We start from the raw sequence: 21,913 nt of genomic DNA, 5'->3' as shown, positions 1-21,913 counted from the left end.
CTTATTGTAAAATGTTTTATTTACCCACGGTATCGTACCCACTACATAGATGGGGGCAACTGTAGGCGATTTTTTTCTGCGCGACCTCCGGAGGTAAAATGTAGACAACAGTATTGTCTCTCGAGAATCGTTACCTCTCTAGAACTTCTCGAAAATGTCCGTTTGCTATAATCAATGTGAAAATGGTCTTGGTCTGACTGACTGTCAGCCGCTGCACGAGATCCCTCATTCGTCTTCAGCTTGGTAGGAAGCCCCCCTTACTCGCGTCTGTGAACCTGACTGAACCTGAATGTGTGTGAAGGAGAGAGAGAGAGAGAGAGAGAGAGAGTGCGAGAGAGAGAGAGCGAGAGAGAGAAAGAGAGAGAGATGAAGTCTGTTGACGCACACCGACCAGCTTTTCCTTGCTCAGTTATTAGTCTAGTTTTTTACGCCATCTGCTTTGATATAGTGATCTGATATGGGACCGCGTGTCACTGTCACGGTTCCACTGTCATGTTCCTTACCGGCAGAATGTTGAGCAACACCGGTGGAGTCGCGAGGGAATTCCTACTGTGGAGCGCTATCTGGATCACAGACAACTGACCCCAAAACAAGGAACATGAGACGCGGTAAAGTTCCCATACCGATACTGGATGTACTATCAGCTATTCTGCTGCTCATGCACCTGTCTGAAATGGCAACCAGGGGTACGTTAAACTGGAATTAACAATATTTTATTTCATAATAACTAAATGTATTACCGATGTTTACCTGCATGGTGCCTATAGTATTTGCTATTGGCACCAGGTAAACTCATTTTTTTCGGCCAGCTGAGAAAATGATTATACTCCCGCATTTATAAAAACGTATAGCATACACTTTAACTGTGTCCTTTATTATGTGTTTTAATGCAAATGTGGCCTATTTGTCATTGCGCACCGGTTGTGCGTCCAATCATTTTCTATGAAAATTGCCAGCGTTTTATTACGTTCGATATGCCTGTTTTACAGACTTCAAAGCTGGTTCTCTGTTGTTCACTGAAAGTTGTCTACTGAAACTATAGAATACCTAACCTTAATCCGAAGGTGACAACCGGCTATAGCTACTTAAAACCCTATAACTTTAATACATTTTGATCCCTATGCCGGTTGAATATACACTTCTGTTTTAAAGTCTTCAAGAATTGCAAGAATATCTGCGTGACTCACAAATAATTACCGTAAGGTCTGTTATAGATTATGACATCATTGAAAGACTTTCACACTACCACTATATTCCATTTGTATCCTATTATTAATCGTTTATTTGGAGAAAGTTTTAAAGAAGAAGTTTTGACCGCAGACGAGGAATTCAACCGTCATAAACACACATCACCCAGGGTTCTAATATGCGTCAATGTGTCAAACACCACCAAAGACTCCTTATCTCCCAATGTTGCATATTACTAGCCAGTGGACATTAGGTCAGTATTTGAACAGTATTTATAGGTCTTATATAATAACAAATGTATAAACCATTTGCACGTTTAAAAAAAAAAGTATTTATTCATCAAGGTTGGTCCATCTATGTATGACCACCACTAGCTTTAAATATATCTTATCACTTTTAGAAAAAAGGGTTCCAAAAGGATTCTTCGGCTGTCCCCATAGGAGAACCCTGTTTGGTTCCAGGTAGAACCCTTTTTGGTTCCAGGTAAAACCTTTTTTGGTTCCAGGTAGAACCCTTTTTAGTTCCAGGTAAAACCTTTTTTGGTTCCAGGTAGAACCCTTTTTAGTTCCAGGTAAAACCTTTTTTGGTTCGGGTAGAACTCTTTGGGGTTTCATGTAGAAACATCGGTGTAAAGGGTTCTACATGGACCTCAAAAGGGTTCTACCTGGAACTAAAAAGGGTTCTTCAAAGGATTCTGCTATGGGGACAGCCAAATCACCACTTTAGGTTCTAGATAGTAAATATGTGTTCAGATAGCCTACTATTTGTACAAATTGTAGCCTATTTAATCGATTTGTTCGTTTTTTATTTTGAACCTATCATTCACATTATATCAACAAATTGCATAACATATAAACCCTGAGGCTAATTAGCGTTTATTTTATCACGGTTGGTCCCATTGAGAGGAAAGAGACATGGTGCAAGACCACAGCAGACTTAGTGCCAAATACTTTTCAATGAAGACTCAGAGTTTTAATCAAATTTCAGCAGTAGCCTATCCTGAACATAAAAGGACCAGGGACTATCGATTTCATTGGATAACATGATTGTTCAGACTCTGAGTTAATAAAATAATTTATATTTACTGTGTAAATCAGAAATGATGATCAGAAAAGTAGGTGCTCCTCACAGTTCAGGGTGTCTCCCAAATGCCACCCTATCTGCTATATAGTGTGCATTACTGTTGACCAGACCTGTATGGGCCTTGGTCAAAAGTAATGCACTGTTCAGTGAATTAGGTGCCACTTGAGACGCAGCCTGAGTCTCCGTACATGGTGGTACACAATTTAACCAGTCCTTTGTAGCGCTCGTAACACCAAGGTAGTGGATTTGATTCCTGGGACCACCCATATGTAAAATGTATACACGTAATAATGTATCACGTTTTGGATAAAAGCATCTCTTTAAATGGCATATATTATTATATATTACCGGATTCCTGCCTGCAATCAGCTTGCCGCTGACTGGTCTCCAAGATGTGAAATTGAGAACCAGGCGAATGCGAGTGCGTGATTCAGGAGGAAGTGTGTGTGGTGTGTGTGTGTCTATGAGAATGGGGACCAAGCTGTTTGATTGTGTAGAAATAGAATTGGCAGCAGAAAGCTTGGTCCTGAAAAAGGAACTGGGATCCGGTGTATCTCCCGATGCCCGGTAAAAGGAATCAGTGACTCAATAGTCAGAGACTCTTTAATTAACATAGAAGTACAAAACAATCCAATTTCTGCAGCTATTATTGAAAAGATTCCAACTCTCTCTGTGTCTCTCTCTCTCTCTCTCAATTCAATTCAATTCAAGGGGCTTTATTGGCATGGGAAACATGTGTTAACATTGCCAAAGCAAGTGAGGTAGGTAATATACAAAAGTCAAATAAACAATAAAAATGAACAGTAAACATTACACATACAGAAGTTTCAAAACAATAAAGACATTACAAATGTCATATTATATATATATCTCTCTCTCTCTCTCTCTCTCTGCTCTCTCTCTCTCTCTCTCTCTCTCTCTCTCTCTCTCGTTGTGTGTGTGTGTGTGTGTGTGTGTGTGTGTGTGTGTGTGTGTGTGTGTGTGTGTGTGTGTGTGTGTGTGTGTGTGTGTGTGTGTGTGTGTGTGTGTGTGTGTGTGTGTGTGTGTGTGTGTGTGTGTGTGTGGTGTGTATAATTATAGGAAAATGAAGAGGGACACTTGGCTGGCTAAATTATAACTAGTACAGACAGATTTGATGAGATGTGTGTATCATATAGTTGTATGAGGTGAGTCACCAGGTGTGTTTGTGTGTGTGTTTGATGTGTTGTCATACACTAATTATACAATATATAATCGGTACTTCGCTGCAGCTGAGTACTTTTGTCCCATGAGACGCACGTACGTGCGTGTGTGTCTTTGTGTTTTTGCGGGTCGGATGAAACTCATGTCAAATAGTCAACTGGTGTGTGTGAGTCCGCACAGTCCGCACAGCCTGTTTGATCTGCCATGTCTGTATGTGTGCCATCCAGCTTGTATGTGTGTTTATGTGCGTGTGTTCCTTTTGTAAGCGGCACTCAGTGAAATCCCACAGTTCCAATCACACAACAATAGCCTCTTTCCTCCTCTGTGTGGGAGGTGTCCTGGCTTTCCCCTCCCTGTGTTTGTGTGTGTGTGTGGAAAGTGGACTATTCTTCTCCTGTCTATGTGAAGGTGATTTCTAACTCCTGATCCCTGCCTCCTGTATTGGACAGTTCAATGGTGAGAAATGTCTCAGTACCTGGAGCAAAAACGTTGTGCTATCCAGGAGTACGAGTACAGGACACCAATAAGCTGCTCCCAAACATTTTAAACCTGCTTCAGGAAATTGAGTCTATCATAGTTAATGTGGGATTCAATGACATTATGAAGGAAAGTTCAGAACAGCTGAAGATTGGCTCTCTGCTTGAGGATTGGATCCACCCTAATCATTTGGTTTCCTGGATTCGTTCACAGCATTATAAGACAATTACTTATCAATGACCCAAGCCCAGCTCAGTTAATCCCTACCATTGTGTCGCTGAGAAAATGTACATTATCCCATGGGTGTTGGAAGACACAATGTAAGTAACCTAATTCATGTCCCTCTTACTGTCCTGAATACTTCTGCTGATCTTACAGCTATTGTATGCAGTAATCATGTGTGTATGAACCAGAGTTATACTGTTAGCACTCAGGTGGTGTGGCCTAGTAGGAAGTCCACTGTGTGTAGCTCATCCTGCACTAACACAAATAACATGAGCATGTCTACTTCTGCTAAGTTTCCCAGTAAAGCAATGAAAACAATCAAGGATCCCAGAAAAGTGCTAAAAATAGCCCACGTTAACATATGTAGCTTAAGAAACAAGGTTCATGAAATCAATCATTTGCTAGTAACAGATGGCATTGCTATTCTGACAATCTCTGAAACTCACCTAGATAATACCTTTGATGATACAGTGGTAGCAACACATGTTTATAACATCTACAGACAATACAGAAATGCCAATGGTGGAGGTGTTACTGTTTAGATTCAGAACCACATTCCTGTAAAACTTAAAGAGGATCTCATGTTAAATACGGTAGAAGTAATATGGCTACAGGTTCATCTGCCTCACCTAAAGCCATTCTTGTGGGAAGCTGCTATTGACCATCAAGTGCTAACAGTCAGTATCTGGATAACATGTGTGAAATGACTAACATGGCGCCGGAGAAGAAGGCAGACGTTTTATGAGTCCCTAACCAATTGTGTTTTATTGTTCGATTATTTGCGTTGTTTGTAACTTCTTTTTAAAAATTATTTTGTACATAAATGTTACCGCTACTGTCTCTTATGACTGAAAATAACTTCTGGACATCAGGACTGCGATTATTCACCGCGGATTGGCAGAATCCTTTTTTTCCTTTAACGAGTCTGACGAGCCCGACGAGCCCGACGCGACGATATACTGTTTCTCGGGAACAGGCCCCAATCCCCGTGATTTGTGTGAAGAGGAGGCGGAGAAAAAGGGGCCAAAGGGCGGGCTGCCTTCTGAGAATTCGTAGGCAAATAAACCCCCACTTCCTTCCATTCTGCTAGCAAACGTGCAATCTTTGGATAATAAAATCGATGACCTACGCGCAAGATTAAACTACCAATGGGACATCCAAAACTGTAATATCTTTCGCTTCACGGAGTCGTGGCTGAACGACGACACTATCAACATACAGCTGGCTGGTTGTATGCTGCACCAGCAGGATAGAACAGCGGCTTCTGGTAAGACAAGGGGCGGCGGACAATGTATTTGTGTAAATAACAGCATATATCTAAGGAAGGTAGAGTATCTCATGATAAGCTGTAGACCACACTATCTACCAAGAGAGTTTTCATCTGTATTTTTCATAGCTGTTTACATACCACCACAGTCAGAGTCTGGCACTAAGACAGCATTGAATGAGCTGCATTCCGCTATAAGCAAACAAGAAAACACTCACCCAGAGGCCTCGCTCCTAGTAGCTGGAGACTTTAAATGCAGGGAAACTTAAATCCATTTTACCAAATTTCTATCAGCATGTTAAATGGGCAACCAGAGGGGGAAAAAACTATGGACCACCTTTACTCCACACACAGACATGCATACAAAGCTCTCCCTCGCCCTCCATTTGGCAAATCTGACCATAATTCTATCCTCCTGATTCCTGCTTACAAGCAAAAATTAAAGCAAGAAGCACCAGTGACTAGATCAATTAAAAAGTGGTCAGATGAAGCAGATGCTATGCTACAGGACTGTTTAGCTAGCACAGACTGGAACATGTTCCGGGATTCCTCCAATGGCATTGAGGAGTACACCACATCAGTCATTGGTTTCATCAATCCATCGATGATGTCATCCCCACAATGACCATACGTACATACCCAAACCAGAAGCCATGGATTACAGGCAACATCCGCACTGAGCTAAAGGCTAGAGCTGCCGCTTTCATGGGGTGGGACTCTAACCCGGAAGCTTATAAGAAATCCTGCTATGCCCTCCGACGAACCATCAAACAGGCAAAGCGTCAATACAGTACTAAGATCAAATCGTACTACACCGGCTCTGACTCTCGACGGATGTGACAGGGCTTGCAAACCATTACAGACTACAAAGGGAAGCATAGCCGAGAACTGCCCAGTGACACAAGCCTACCAGACGAGCTAAACTACTTTTATGCTCGCTTCGAGGCAAATAACACTGAAACATGCATGAGAGTACCAGCTGTTCCGGAAGACTGTGTGATCACGCTCTCCGCAGCCTATGTGAGTAAGACCTTTAAACAGGTCAACATTCACAAGGCCGCAGGGCCAGATGGATTACCAGAACGTGTACTGCTAGCATGCGCTGACCAACTGGCAAGTGTCTTCACTGACATTTTCAAGCTCTCCCTGTCTGAGTCTGTAATACCAACATGTTTTAAGCAGACCACCATAGTGCCTGTGCCCAAGAACACTAAGGTAACCTGCCTAATTGACTACCGACCCGTTGCACTCACGTCTGTAGCCAGGAAGTGCTTTGAAAGGCTGGTCATGGCTCACATCAACACCATTATCCCAGAAACACTGGACCCACTCCAATTTGCATACCGCCTCAACAGATCCACAGATGATGCAATCTCTATTGCACTCCACACTGCCCTTTCCCACCTGGACAAAAGGAACACCTATATGAGAATGCTATTCATTGATTACAGCTCAGCGTTCAATACCCTTTTGCCCTCAAAGCTCATCAATAAGCTTAGGACCCTGGAACTAAACATCTCCCTTTGCAACTGGATCCTGGACTTCCTGACGGGCTGCCCCCACGTGGTAAGGGTAGGTAACAACACATCCGCCACGCTGATCCTCAACATAGGGGCGCCTCAGGGGTGCGTGCTCAGTCCCCTCCTGTACTCCCTGTTTACTCATGACTGCACGGCCAGGCGCAACTACGCCTCTTCAACTTCAGGAGGCTGAAGACATTTGGCTTGGCCCTTAAGACCCTCCCAAACTTTTACAGATACAGGAGAGCATCCTGTTGGGCTTTTTCACTGCCTGGTATGGCAACTGCACCGCCCGCAACCGCAGGGCTCTTCCGATGGTGATGGTGTTCTGCCCAACGCATCACCGGGGGCACACTGCCTGCCCTCCAGAACACCTACAGCACCCGATGTCACAGGAAGGCCAAAAATATAATCAAGGACATCAACCACCCGGGCCTGTTTACCCCACTATCATCCAGATAGAAAGGTCAGTACAGGTGCATCAAAGCTGGGACCGAGAGACTGAAAAACAGCTTCTATCTCAAGGCCATCAGACTGTTAAATAGCCATCACTAGCCGGATACCATCCGGTTACTCAACTCTGCATCTTAGAAGCTGCTGCCCTATATACATAGACAAGGAATAACTGGCCACTTTAATAATGGAACACTAGTCATTTTAATAATGATTACGTACTGCTTTACTCATCTCATATGTATATACTGCATTCTATTCTACTGTATTTTAGTCAATGCCATTCTGACATTGCTTGCCCTAATACTTACACTACCGTTGAAAAGTTTGGGATCACTTAGAAATGTCCTTGTTTCTGAAAGAAAAGCAATTTTTTTGTCCATTAAAATAGCATCAAATGAATAACAAAAACAGTGTAGACGTTGTTAATGTTGTAAATATACTATTGTAGCTGGAAATGGCAGATTTTTTATGGAATATCTACATAGGCGTACAAAGGCCCATTATCAGCAACCATCCCTCCTGTGTTCCAATGGCATGTTGTGTTAGCTAATCCAAGTTTATAATTTTAAAAGGCTAATTGATCATTAGAAAACCCTTTTGCAATTATGTTAGCACAGCTGAAAACTGTTGTGCTAATTAAGAAGCAAAAAACTGGCATTCTTTGGACTAGTTGAGTATCTGGAGAATCAGCATTTGTTCGATTGGTTTGATTACAGGCTCAAAATGGCCAGAAACAAATAACTTTCTTCTGATACTCATCAGTCTATTCTTGTTCTGAGAAAGGAAGGCTATTCCATGCGAGAAATTGCCAAGAAACATCATGGGACTACGCAGCCGTCATACCGCTCAGGAAGGAGACGCGTTCTGTCTCCTAGAGATGAAGGTACTTTGGTGCAAAAAGCAAAAATCAATCCCAGAACAACAACAAAGGACCCTGTGAAGATGCTGGAGGAAACAGGTACAAAATGATCTATATCCACAGTAAAATGAGTTCTATCTCGACATAACCTGAAAGGCACCTCAGCAAGGAAGAACTCACTGCTCCAAAACCGCCATAAAAAAGCCAGACTACGGTATGCAACTGCAAATTGGGACAAAGATCGTACTTTTTGGAGAAATATCCTCTGGTCTGATGAAACAAAAATAGAACTGTTTGGCCATAATGACCATCGTTATGTTTGGAGGAAAAAGGGGGAGCTTGCAAGCCGAAGAACACCATCCCAATCGTGAAGCATGGGGGTGGCAGCATCATGTTGTGAGGGTGCTTTGCTGCAGGAGGGACTGGTGCACTTCACAAAATAGATGGCATCATGAGGAATTGAAAATTATGTGGATATATTGAAGCAACATCTCAAGAATTCAGACAGGAAGTTAAAGCTTGGTCACAAATGGGTCTTCCAAATGGACAATGACCCCAAGCAAACTTCCAAAGTTGTGGCAAAATGGCTTAAGGACAACAAATTCAAGGTATTGGAGTGGCATCACAACGCCCTGACCTCAATCCCATAGACAATTTGTGGGCAGAACTGAAAAAGCGTGTGCGAGCAAGGAGGCCTACAAACCTGACTCAGTTACACCAGCTTTGTCAGGAGGAATGGGCCAAAATTCACCCAACGTATTGTGGGAAGCTTGTGGAAGGCTACCCAAAACATTTGACCCAAGTTAAACAATTTAAAGACAATGCTACCAAATACTAATTGAGTGTATGTAAACTTCTGACCCACTGGGAATGTGATGAAAGAAATTAAAGTTGAAACAAATCCTTTTCTCTACTATTATTCTGACATTTCACATTCTTAAAATAAAGTGATAACCCTAACTGACCTAAGACAGGGACTTTTTACTAGGATTAAATGTCAGGAATTGTGAAAACTGAGTTGAAATGTATTTGGCTCAGGTGTATGTAAACTTCCGACTTCAAATGTATTTCTTAATTCCATTCTTTTACTTTTAGATGTGTGTGTATTGTTGTGAATTGTTAGATACTACTGCACTGTGGAGCTAGAAACGTAAGCATTTCGCTACACCCGCAATAACATCTGATAAATACGTGTATGTGACCAAATACATTTGATTTGAAATTTGCGTTCACGCATCAGCCAAATCCATCGGATGTATTGACCACAATATAGTAGCCATATCTAGGAAAACCAAAGTTCCAAAGGATAGGCCTAATATAGTGTACAAGAGGTTATACAATAGTTTTGAAGTGATTCTTTTCTTTTTGATATAAATAATATTTGTTGGTCTGTGGTGTGTAATGAGGGGCAACCAGACGCTGCACTTGACACATCTATGAAATTGCTTATTCTAGTTACTAATAAGCACAAACCCATTAAGAAAATGACTGTAAAAACTGTTAAATACCTGTGGATTGATGGGGAATTGAAAAATTGTATGGTTGAGAAGGATGAGGCAAAAGGAATGGCAGATAAGTCTGGCTGCACAAGCTATTGGCAAACGTACTGCAAATTGAGAAATCATGTGACTAAACTGAATAAAAAGAAGAAGAAACTATACTATGAAACAAAGATAAATTATATAAAGAATGACAGAAAAAAGTTTAGAAGCACCTTAAATGTAATGTTGGGCAAAAAGGCAAACTCAACTCCATCATTCATTGAATCAGATGACTCATTCATCACAAAACCCACTGATATTGCCAATTACTTTAATGATTTTTTCATTGGCAAGATTAGCAAATTTAGGCATAACATGCCAGCAACAAATGCTGAGACTACATATCCAAGTATATCTGACCAAATTATGAAAGACAAGCATTGTAATTTTGAATTCCGTAAAGTGGGTGTGAAAGAGGTGGAAAATGATTGATGTCTATCAACAATGACAAGCCAACTTGAATGCAACATTACTGAGGATAATAGTGGAGGATATTGCCACCCCTATTTGACATATTTTAAATCTAAGCCTACTAGAGAGCGTGTGCTCTCAGGCCTGGAGGGAAGCAAAAGTCATTAATAGTGAATAGTGAATAGTGAAGCCCCCTTTACTGGCTCAAATAGCCGACCAATCAGCCTGTTACCAACCCTAAGTAAACTTCTGAAAAAAACAATTGACAACAGACTTTCAGCTTATAGGGAAGAACATTCAACAAGCACGACACGTACACAAATGGCTGATAATTGGCTGAGAGAAATTGATTGTTGGAGCTGTTTTGTTAGACTTCGGCTTTTGACATTATTGATAGTCTGCTGATGGAAAAATGTATGTGTTATGGCTTTACACCCCCTGCTATCATGTAAATAAAGAGCTACCTGTCTAACAGAACACAGAGGGTGTTCTTTAATGGAAGCATCTCCAACATAATCCAGGTAGAATCCGGAATTCCCCAGGACAGCTTTCTAGGCCCCCTACTTTTTCTCAATCTTTACTAATGACATGCCACTGGCCTTGAGTAAAGCCAGTGTGTCTATGTATGTGGATGACTCAACACTATACATGTCCGCTACTACAGTGAGTGAAATCACTGCAACCCTTAACAAAGAGCTGCATTTAGTTTCAGAATGGGTGACAAGGAATACATTTGTCCTAAATATTTCAAAAACTAAAAGCATTGTATTTGGGACAAATCATTCACTTAACCCTAAACCTGAACTAAATCTTGTAATAAATTATGTGGAAATTGAGCAAGTTGCGGTGACTAAACTGCTTGAAATTAACCTGGATTGTAAACAGTCATGGTCAAACCATGTTGATACAACCGTAGCTGAGACGGGGAGAGGTCTGTCCATAATAAAGTGCTACTCTACCTTCTTAACAGCACTATCAACAAGGCAGGTCCTACAGGCTCCAGTTTTGTCGCACCTGGACTACTGTTGTGTTGTCAGGTGCCACAAAGAGGAACCTCGGAAAATTACAATTGGCTCAGAGCAGGGCAGAACGGCTGGCCCTGAAATCTTCACAGATTTAAAAAACAGTTAAAAATACACCATATGGAACAGCGGGGAGTGTGAAGAGACACACACAGGCACAGGCACAGACACACACACACATGATAAGACACGCACTCTACACACACGTACAGATGGGTGTTGTATTGTAGATATGTGATAGTAGAGTAGTGGCCTGAGGGAACGCACACTTAATGTGTTATGAAATGTAATGTCATGTAGTATTTTAAATTGTATATAACTGCCTTAATGTTGCTGGACCCCAGGAAGAGTAGGGGGATCCAAATTGTAAGGTGATTCCTACCTCCTGTCTATGTGAAGGTGATTCCTACCTCCTGTCTATGTGAAGGTGATTCCTACCCCCTGTCTATGTGAAGGTGATTCCTACCTCCTGTCTATGTGAAGGTGATTCCTACCTCCTGACTATGTGAAGGTGATTCCTACCCCCTGTCTATGTGAAGGTGATTCCTACCTCCTGTCTATGTGAAGGTGATTCCTACCTCCTGTCTATGTGAAGGTGATTCCTACCTCCTGTCTATGTCAAGGCGATTCCTACCTCCTGTCTATGTGAAGGCGATTCCCACCTTCTGTCTATGTGAAGGCGATTCCCACCTGTCTATGTGAAGGCGATTCCCACCTTCTGTCTGTGTGAAGGCGATTCCTACCTCCTGTCTATGTGAAGGTGATTCCCACCTCCTGTTTATGTGAAGGTGATTCCTACCTCCATTCCCTCAACAATCCTGGTGCACTCTTTCTTCTTCTTGGTGAGTGTCTATATTCCACAATACCTAACTCTCACCTCTCTATCTCGCTTGCTCTCTTTCTCTCCCTCTCTCTCTCTCTCTCTCTCTCTCCCTCTCTCTGTCTCTGTCTCTCTCTCTCTCTCTCTCTCTCTCTCTCTCTCTCTCTCTCTCTCTCTCTCTCTCTCTCTGTCTGTCTCTCTCTCACACACACACACCTCTTCTCTCTCACCTCTCTATCTCTCTCTTTCTCTCTCTCTCTCTCTCGCTCTCACACCCCCCCTCTCTCTCTTTCACACACCTCTCTCTCTCTCACATCTCCTCTCTCTCTCTCACACCTGCTCTCTCTCATCATGTGTTATTCTAGCCTCTGTTCCAATATTACAACCTCCTCTCTTCTCTTCTGACAGTTTTGTCATATTCTGGTGCTATTGAAATTAGAAATCTGGTGTGCTCAAATAAAACATACAGTATAGGATTGCGTTTTAGGTACTGTAACCCATGAACAAACCAACTGGAGTCAATAAAAGGTTATAACCTAAATGGGAACGTATTCAGGTCGATTCCACACCTGCGGGACAGGTACAGGATGGCAACAACAACTGTCCGAGTTACACCAGGAACACATAATCCCTCCATCAGTGCTCAGACGGTCCGCAATAGGCTGAGAGAGGCTGGACTGAGGGCTTGTAGGCCTGTTGTAAGGCAGTACCTCACCAGACATCACCGCCAACAACGTCGCCTATGGGCACAAACCCACCGTTGCTGGACCAGACAGGACTGGCAAGAAGTGCTCTTCACTGACGTGTTGCGGTTTTGTCTCACCAGGGGTGATGGTCGGATTCGTTTATTGTCGAAGGAATGAGCGTTACACCGAGGCCTTTACTCTGGAGCGGGATCAATTTGGAGGTGGAGGGTCCGTCATGGTCTGGGGCGTTACAGGGATGAAATCCTCCTCCTTCTCCTTCTTGCAGGCTCATCCTGACATGACCCTCCAGCATGACAATGCCACCAGCCATATTGCTGGTGACAGGAATGTCAGTGTTCTGCCATGGCCAACGAAGAGCTCGGATCTCAATCCCATTGAGCACGTCTGGGACCTGTTGGATCGGAGAGTGAGGGCCAGGGCCATTCCCCCCCCCAGAAATGTCCGGGAACTTGCAGGTGCCTTGGTGGAAGACTGGGGTAACATCCATCTCACAGCAAGAACTTTCAAATCTGGTGCAGTCCACGAGGAGGAGATGCACTGCAGTACTTAATGCAGCTGGTGGCCACACCAGATACTGACTGTCACTTTTCATTTTGACCCCCCCCCCCCCCCCCTTGTCCAGGGACACATTATTCAATTTCTGTTAGTCACATGTCTGTCGAACTTGTTCAGTTTATATCTCAGTTGTTGAATATTGTTATGTTCATACAAATATTTTGTTTCCTCTCAAATATGGAGTATGTATAGATTCAGATTTGTTTGTTCACATTCATTTATTCAACAGTAAATAATATTTATATGAAAATATCTCAGTTTGAAGGAAGTTGCTAACTAGCGCTAACGCAATTGCTAACTAGCATTAGCGCAATGACTGGAAATCTATGCTAGCAGATACCCATAGACTTCCAGTCATTGCGCCAATGCTAGGTAGCATTGGCTCGTGAACCTGCCTCCAACTTCCTTCATACTGGACGTAGAGACATAAAAATTGTATCCACGAGTTCATCTGACTCTGCCAAAATCCCAAAGTATCCCTTAAATCCCATTAACCAATCACAGCCCTCCTTTAGGATTGCACATTCAGCAAATCACCAGCAGAGGGAGTTCTCTTTAAATCCATTTTCCTAATCACTGTGTTGGTGGTTCTCATAACATGTCAAAACATAACTTCAGAATTAGCAGAGAGCCCACTCTGGAAATGTGATGTACTTGTAGAGTATATTGCTCCAAACAATATGTCTTAAAATGAACAAAATCAATAAGGGTAGTTTGGAGATTCATATTTTTACTTTTGAGTAAATTCATGTGAAAATGTGTATTTCAGAATCTAAACATACTCTTTAAGTTAGAGTACACACTATAAGGAGAATGATGACAGCAAGATGTTGTCTGTATCATGGACGGTTCACAGCTCATAAGGTCTTACAGTAGAAATGTAGACTGTAGATATAAAAACAGCCTAAAATGGACAATTTCCTCATGATTTTCTAAAAAATGGTTTGTGATATGTTAAATAAAAGATTATTTTAAATATCCTTCCTTACAATGAAGAGACTATGTGAGAATTGGCAGAACAATTTGAGATACCCAAAAGTATTTTCCATCCCGCTGACGTGGATTTGTCCATTCCCTATATAGTAAACTACTTTTGACCAGGCCCCATAGGGCTCTGATGAAAAGTATATAGAGCAGGGTTCCCCAACCGGCAGCCCGTGGTGGTTTTATTTGTTCCCCCACCTCCCCCATGTTTTCTGAGCAAAGAAAATAGAATTTTGTAAATGTTTTTGTTGAGAAATTTCAACGTTGGATATAAGACTGTAAAAACACCACAAAATCTGCTCCAAGTGTACCATTATGGAAATCTGTTCCCAAGTATTCCACGCATAATATAGAGACACGTGATCGTATACAAATGAAAGCAAGGTTTGAAATGATTATGCTTTAGTCAAATATTACACTACCGTTCAAAAGTTTAGGGTCACTTAGAAATGTCCTTGTTTTTTGAAGAAAAGCTCATTTTTTGTCCATTAAAATAACATAAAATTGATCAGAAATACAGTGTAGACATTAATGTTGTAAATGACTATTAGCTGGAAACGGAAATAGAAACGGCTGATTTAAAAAATAAAAAAATTATCTACATACAGTGGGGAGAACAAGTATTTGATACACTGCCGATTTTGCAGGTTTTCCTACTTACAAAGCATGTAGAGGTCTGTCATTTTTATCATAGGTACACTTCAACTGTGAGAGACGGAATCTAAAACAAAAATCCAGAAAATCACATTGTATGATTTTTAAGTAATTAATTTGCATTTTATTGCATGACATAAGTATTTGATCACCTACCAACCAGTAAGAATTCCGGCTCTCACAGACCTGTTAGTTTTTCTTTAAGAAGCCCTCCTGTTCTCCACTCATTACCTGTATTAACTGCACCTGTTTGAACTCGTTACCTGTATAAAAGACACCTGTCCACACACTCAATCAAACAGACTCCAACCTCTCCACAATGGCCAAGACCAGAGAGCTGTGTAAGGACATCAGGGATAAATTTGTAGACCTGTACAAGGCTGGGATGGGCTACAGGACAATAGCCAAGCAGCTTGGTGAGAAGGCAACAACTGTTGGCACAATTATTAGAAAATGGAAGAAGTTCAAGATGACGGTCAATCACCCTCGGTCTGGGGCTCCATGCAAGATCTCACCTCGTGGGGCATCAATGATCATGAGGAATGTGAGGGATCAGCCCAGAACTACACGGCAGGACCTGGTCAATGACCTGAAGAGAGCTGGGACCACAGTCTCAAAGAAAACCATTAGTAACACACTACGCCGTCATGGATTAAAATCCTGCAGCGCACGCAAGGTCCCCCTGCTCAAGCCAGCGCATGTCCAGGCCCGTCTGAAGTTTGCCAATGACCATCTGGATGATCCAGAGGAGGAATGGGAGAAGGTCATGTGGTCTGATGAGACAAAAATAGAGCTTTTTGCTCTAAACTCCACTCGCCGTGTTTGGAGGAATAGAAGGATGAGTACAACCCCAAGAACACCATCCCAACCGTGAACCATGGAGGTGGAAACCATCATTCTTTGGGGATGCTTTTCTGCAAAGGGGACAGGACGACTGCACCGTATTGAGGGGAGGATGGATGGGGCCATGTATCGCGAGATCTTGACCAACAACCTCCTTCCCTCAGTAAGAGCATTGAAGATGGGTCGTGGCTGGGTCTTCCAGCATGACAACGACCCGAAACACACAGCCAGGGCAACTAAGGAGTGGCTCCGTAAGAAGCATCTCAAGGTCCTGGAGTGGCCTAGCCAGTCTCCAGACCTGAACCCAATAGAAAATCTTTGGAGGGAGCCGAAAGTCCGTATTGCCCAGCGACAGCCCCGAAACCTGAAGGATCTGGAGAAGGTCTGTATGGAGGAGTGGGCCAAAATCCCTGCTGCAGTGTGTGCAAACCTGGTCAAGAACTACAGGAAACATATGATCTCTGTAATTGCAAACTAAGGTTTCTGTACCAAATATTCAGTTCTGCTTTTCTGATGTATCAAATACTTATGTCATGCAATAAAATGCTAATTAATTACTTAAAAATCATACAATGTGATTTTCTGGATTTTTGTTTTAGATTCCTTCTCTCACAGTTGAAGTGTACCTATGATAAAAATTACAGACCTCTACATGCTTTGTAAGTAGGAAAACCTGCAAAATTGTCAGTGTATCAAATACTTGTTCTCCCCACTGTAGGTGTGCAGAGGCCCATTATCAGCAACCATCACTCCTGTGTTGCAATGGCACGCTGTGTTAGCTAATAGAAGTTGATCCTTTTAAAAGGCTAACTGGTCATTAGACAACCCTTTCCTGTTCTAGAACACCATAGTTCTAAGAGTTCTATTCTTCCAATTCCAGTAGTTCCATTCCTCCAGTTCTAAGTGTTCAACGTTTTCTGTTTCTCCAGTGCTCTCTGTAGTGCTGCAGGTCCTTTCTGCCTCAGTGTTGTAACAAGCATTTTGCTACACCCGCAATAACATCTGTTAAATACAGTGCATTCGGAAAGTATTCAGACCCCTTAACTTGTTACAGCCTTATTCTAAAATGTATTAAATTGTTTTTTTTCCTGATCAATCTACACACAATACCCCATAATGACAAAGCAAAAACTGTTTTTTAGAAATGTTTGTAAATATATACAAAATAAAAAACAGAAATATCACATTTAGATAAGTATTCAGACTCTTTACTCAGTACTTTGTTGAAGCATCTTTGGCAACAATTACAGCCTTGAGTCTTCTTGGGCATGACGCTACTAGCTTGGCACACCTGTATTTGCGGAGTTTCTCCCATTCTTCTCTGCAGATCCACTCAAGCTCTGTCAGGCTGGATGGGGAGCGTCGCTGCACAGCTATTTTCAGGTCTCTCCGGATATGTTCGATCGGGTTCAAGTCCAGGCTCTGTCTGAGCTACTCAAGGACATTCAGTGACTTGTCCCGAAAGCCACTCCTGAGTTGTCTTAGCTGTGTGCTTAGGGTCGTTGTCCTGTTATAAGATGAACTTTCGCCCTAGTCTGAGGTCCTGAGCTCTCTGGAGCAGGTTTTCATCAAGTATCTTTCTGTACTTTGTGCCGTTCATCTTTCCCTCGATCCTGACTAGTCTCCCAGGCCCTGCCGCTGAAAAACATCTCCACAGCATGATGCTGCCACCACCATGCTTCACCGTAAGGATGGTGCCAGGTTTCCTCCAGACCTGACGCTTGGCATTCTGGCCAAAGAGTTCAATCTTGGTTTCATCAGACCAGAGAATTTTGACTCTCATGGTCTGAGATTCTTTAGGTTCCTTTTGGCAAACTCCAAGTGGGCTGTCGTGCCTTTTACTGAGGATTGGCTTTCGTCTGGCCACTCTACCATAAAGGCCTGTTTGGGGGAGTGCTGCAGAGATGGTTGTCCTTCTGGAAGATTCTTCCATCTCCACAGAGGAACTCTGGAGCTCTGTCAGAGTGACCATCGGGTACTTGGTCACCTCCCTGACCAAGGGCCTTCTCTCCTGATTGCTCAGTTTGGCCGGGCGGCCAGATCTAGGAAGAGTCTTGATGGTTCCAAACTTCTTCCATTTAAGATTGATGGAGGCCACTGTGTTCTTGGGGACATTAAATGCTGCAGACATTTTTTGGTACCCTTACCCAGATCTGTTCCTCGACACAACCCTGTCTCGGAGCTCTACGGACAATTCCTTCGATCTCATGGCTTGGTTTTTGCTCTGACATGCACTGTCAACTGTGGGACCTTATATAGACAGGTGTGTGCCTTTCCAAATCCTGTCTAATCAATTGAATTGACCATAGGTGGACTCCAGTCAAGTTGTAGAAACATCTCAAGGATGATCAATGGAAACAGGATGCACCTGAGCTCAATTTCGAGTCTCATAGCAAAGGGTCTGAATACTTATGTAAATAAGGTATTTCAGTTTTTTATTTTTAATCCATTTGCTAAAATGTATAAAAACTGTTTTCACTTTGAAATTGTGGGGTATTGTGTATAGATTGATGAGGAAAAAACACAATTTAATGAATTTTAGAATAATATGTAACGTAACAAAATGTGGAAAAACTAAAGGGGTCTGAATACTTTCAGAATGCACTGTAATTTACAGTTTATGTGACCAATAAAATTGGATTTGATTTCATGTGCAGATAGTTCAAGTACAAAAGAGAAAATAAATAAACATAAATAGGGGTTTTATTAACAATGGTGTTTGTTCTTCACTGGTTGCCCGTTTCCTTTGGCCCAGGTCACAAATCTTGCTGCTGTGATGGCACACTGTGGTATTTCACCTAATAGATTTGGGTGTTTGTTTTCTATTCTTAGTGGGTCTGTGTAATCTGAGGGGAATATGTGTCGAATACAGTCATACATTTGTGACCCACCACCAGGATTCGGTCTTATGTAGCAACATTTGAAATTGTGTTTTTTACATTGGATAAAAGTAAAGTCTCCAGACCTAGAAAATGGTATCGCATATAGAAACTCTACTAATAAGAGTCAACATGATTCTTTATTCTACTACTTTATCCTCACTGCAGTTGAGGAACAATAGGAAAGTAATTCTGCTTTGAAAGTTGTTAACTTGTAACCACACTTTTGAGAAAATGGCCCTTGGTCCACCTATTGGAGAGCTCTTTTTTTCTACACCCATTCAGCATCGTTAACATCTTCTTAAGCCTTAGCCCCACCCATCTCTTTAAGGGCACACACTTAATGGTTTGTGAAATATGTTGTGAATGTATTGTAATGTTTTTTAAATTGTTTAACTCCCTTAATTTTGCTGGACCCCAGGAAGAGTAGCTGCTGCCGTGGCATAAATACAAATACAGATGCACATGTGAGGCCATGGTGCTCAACAGAGTAAGTAGTGTAGTAAAAAAAACGAAGATTTCAAGACTAAAAGAGGTGAAAGTAGTAGCCTACAATAAGGAACAACTCCAGGTAGAAATACACTTGATCTAGTCCTTGGTCTACATGCTAATCTGACTTTGGTGCAGGTCATGTTGTTCTCCACATTACCGTCTCTGGTAAACACACACTATATCAAATAAAATCAAACTTGGTGTGGCCTGTGATCAGGAAGTGAAGGTCCAGACTGTGGTTCAGGTATAACCTGTGCTTGCTTGGGCCGGCTCTCTTTTTTTGGGGGAGGCATTAGATCATTCTCCTTGTATGACTGGTGGAAGAGAGTCAGGCGTGTTCTACTGATGCTGAAAGACAAATTCGAGATACAGATATTTTAGCATTATTATACAACAGATGGCCGTAATCAGACATAACTGGCTAACTTGATGGGCCATGTAATCATCTGGACAGTTTTTTGTTTAGACATGTAGCTAGCTAGTAAGCTAGTAAGCTAGCTAAACAATGAACCATAATCCCAACCCATAGAGGACTAGCAATACAAACTGATTGTCTTAGCTAGCTAAAGCTGACCAACTAGGTTCAATGTTAGTTAGCTAGCTAACATTAGTCTAAAACCAGCAATGCAAATGGCGTTCAGAGATACAAATAATATTACTACACAGATCATACACGTAATATTAGCCAGCGAGCCAGCTAACGTTAGCTAGCTAGCTAACAGTACGCTTTAACTTGCAATGAAATTGGCTTTCTTACAAAAATAAATGTATAATATCTGAAAATGTAGCTACTCTTTCCGTATACATGGATGAACGCTTCACGGCAGACTGGAACACCTTTCATTAAATAAGATTTCCTGTGTTGTTTCCGTTTTGTACAGCTTGCTTGGCCCGTTGTGTCAAATCACTCTGGTTCACACTGACAGTGTGCAATGACAAAATAATTATCAGATATTTCTCCCTCTCTGTCACAGATGCCATGGTTGCCCTTAGTTTGAAGATGTAATTTGGAGACAGGTGTTTTATACAACAGCCTGTGTTCTCTTTTCGACTCCATCCGAATTTGCAATCATAGTCCAGAATTGTATTAATCTCCTTATCATACTCTGCTTCCACCAGGCATTCCACTGATTTCAAAACTCAGTGAACCTCTTCCCTGACAACAACACTGTTGATCGCCGTTTCTTCCCCATCACTGTCATCAGAAGACTCTACAATGTCTGGTTCAATGAAAATGTTTTTACCCAAATCAGGGATTTCCTCATCGTCTGATTCATTTTCAGAGTCAAAGAGTCAGCATGGCACGATCGTCCTCCAGAAAGAAGTCCAACGCAACTTTTTACATTTAGATTTTTGTCATTTAGCAGACGTTCTTATCCAGAGCGACTTAGAGGTAGTGCATTCACCTAAAGATAGCTAGGTGGGACAACCACAAATCACAGGCATGGAAAGTACATTTTTCTCATTATTGTAGCTATCAGTAGAGTCAGAGCTTGAGGGTGTGTGTGGGGGGGGGGGGGGGGGGTCAAGTGCAAGTGCTGGTAAAACAGGTGAGGAGGAGTATTATTTTAGATACTGTTTGAAGAAGTTTCAGATGTTTTCGGGAAGTTGGGCAGGGACTCTGCTGTCCTAGCTTCAGGGGGAAGCTGGTTCCACCATTGGGGTGCCAGGACAGAGAATTGCTTGGACTGGGCTGAGTGGGAGCTGCCCTCCTGGGGCTGGGGGGGCCAAGAGACCTGAGGTGGCAGAATGGAGTGATCGGGTTGGAGTGTAGGGTTTGGGCATAGCCTGAAGGTAGGGAGGGGCAGTTCCTATTGCTGCTCCATGGTCTTGTAGTGGATGTGAGGTTCGATAGGAAGCCAGTGGAGTGTGCGGAGGAGCGGGGTGACATGGGAGAACTTTGGAAGGTTGAACACCAGGCGGGCTGCAGCGTTCTGGATAAGTTGCAGAGGTTTGATGGCACAAGCGGGGAGCCCAGTCAACAGCGAGTTGCAATAGACGAAACGGGAAAGGACAAGTGCCTAGATTAGGACCCAGGCTGCTTCTTGTGTGAGGTAGGGTTGTACTCTACGGATGTTGTAGAGCATGAACCTGCAGGAGCGAGTCACTGCTTTGCTGTTTGCAGAGAATGACAAGGTGTTTGTCCAGGGTCACGCCAAGGCCTTCCCCGGGAGGAAGAGCAGCTCCGTCTTGTTGAGGTTGAGCTTGAGGTGGTGGGCCGACATCCAAGTTCAGATATCTGCCAGGCACGCAGAGATGCATGTCGCCACCTGGGTATCAGAAGAGGGGAAGGAGAAAGTTGAGTGTCATCCGTATAGCAATAATAGGAGAGACCAAGTGAGGACATGATGGAGCTAAGTGACTTGGTGTATAGAGAGAAGAGGAGGGCCTAGAGCAGAGTCCTGGGAGGCACCATTAGTGAGAGTATGTGGTGCAGACACAGATCCTCTCAACGTCACCTGGTAGGAGCGGCCTTCCAGGTAGGGTGCAATCCAAGAGTGTGCAGAGTCTGAGACGCCCAGCCCTGAGAGGGTGGAGAGGAGGATCTGATGGTTCACGGTGTCGAAGGCAGCGGAGGAGGAGAACGGAGGAGAGAGAATCAGCAGTGCGGAGCGCCTCTGTGACTCTAGTCTGACTAGTTAGGGTCAAGAATATCGTTCTGAGAAAGATAACGAGAGAGTTGATCAGAGACGGCACGCTCAAGTGTTTTGGAAAGAAAAGAAAGAAGGCATACAGGTCTATAGTTTG

The 21,913-nt window shown here is 42.7% G+C and overlaps 1 protein-coding gene across 1 annotated transcript in view; it reads left to right on the top strand.

The window, feature by feature from the left end:
- Nucleotides 1-349: 349 nt before the first annotated feature.
- Nucleotides 350-21,913, top strand: part of LOC139552808 (relaxin receptor 2-like) — a 206,635-nt gene continuing 185,071 nt past the window's right edge. The window contains 1 exon segment of the mRNA XM_071364858.1: nt 350-686. Coding sequence (XP_071220959.1) covers nt 599-686 — 88 coding nt within the window. The 5' untranslated portion in view covers nt 350-598.

This window comes from Salvelinus alpinus, chromosome 24 (genome assembly GCF_045679555.1).
Source record: "Salvelinus alpinus chromosome 24, SLU_Salpinus.1, whole genome shotgun sequence".
Classification (NCBI taxonomy): Eukaryota; Metazoa; Chordata; class Actinopteri; order Salmoniformes; family Salmonidae; genus Salvelinus; species Salvelinus alpinus.
The sequence above is the reverse complement of the archived record's forward strand: the minus strand, read 5'-3'. Positions and strand labels throughout refer to the sequence as shown.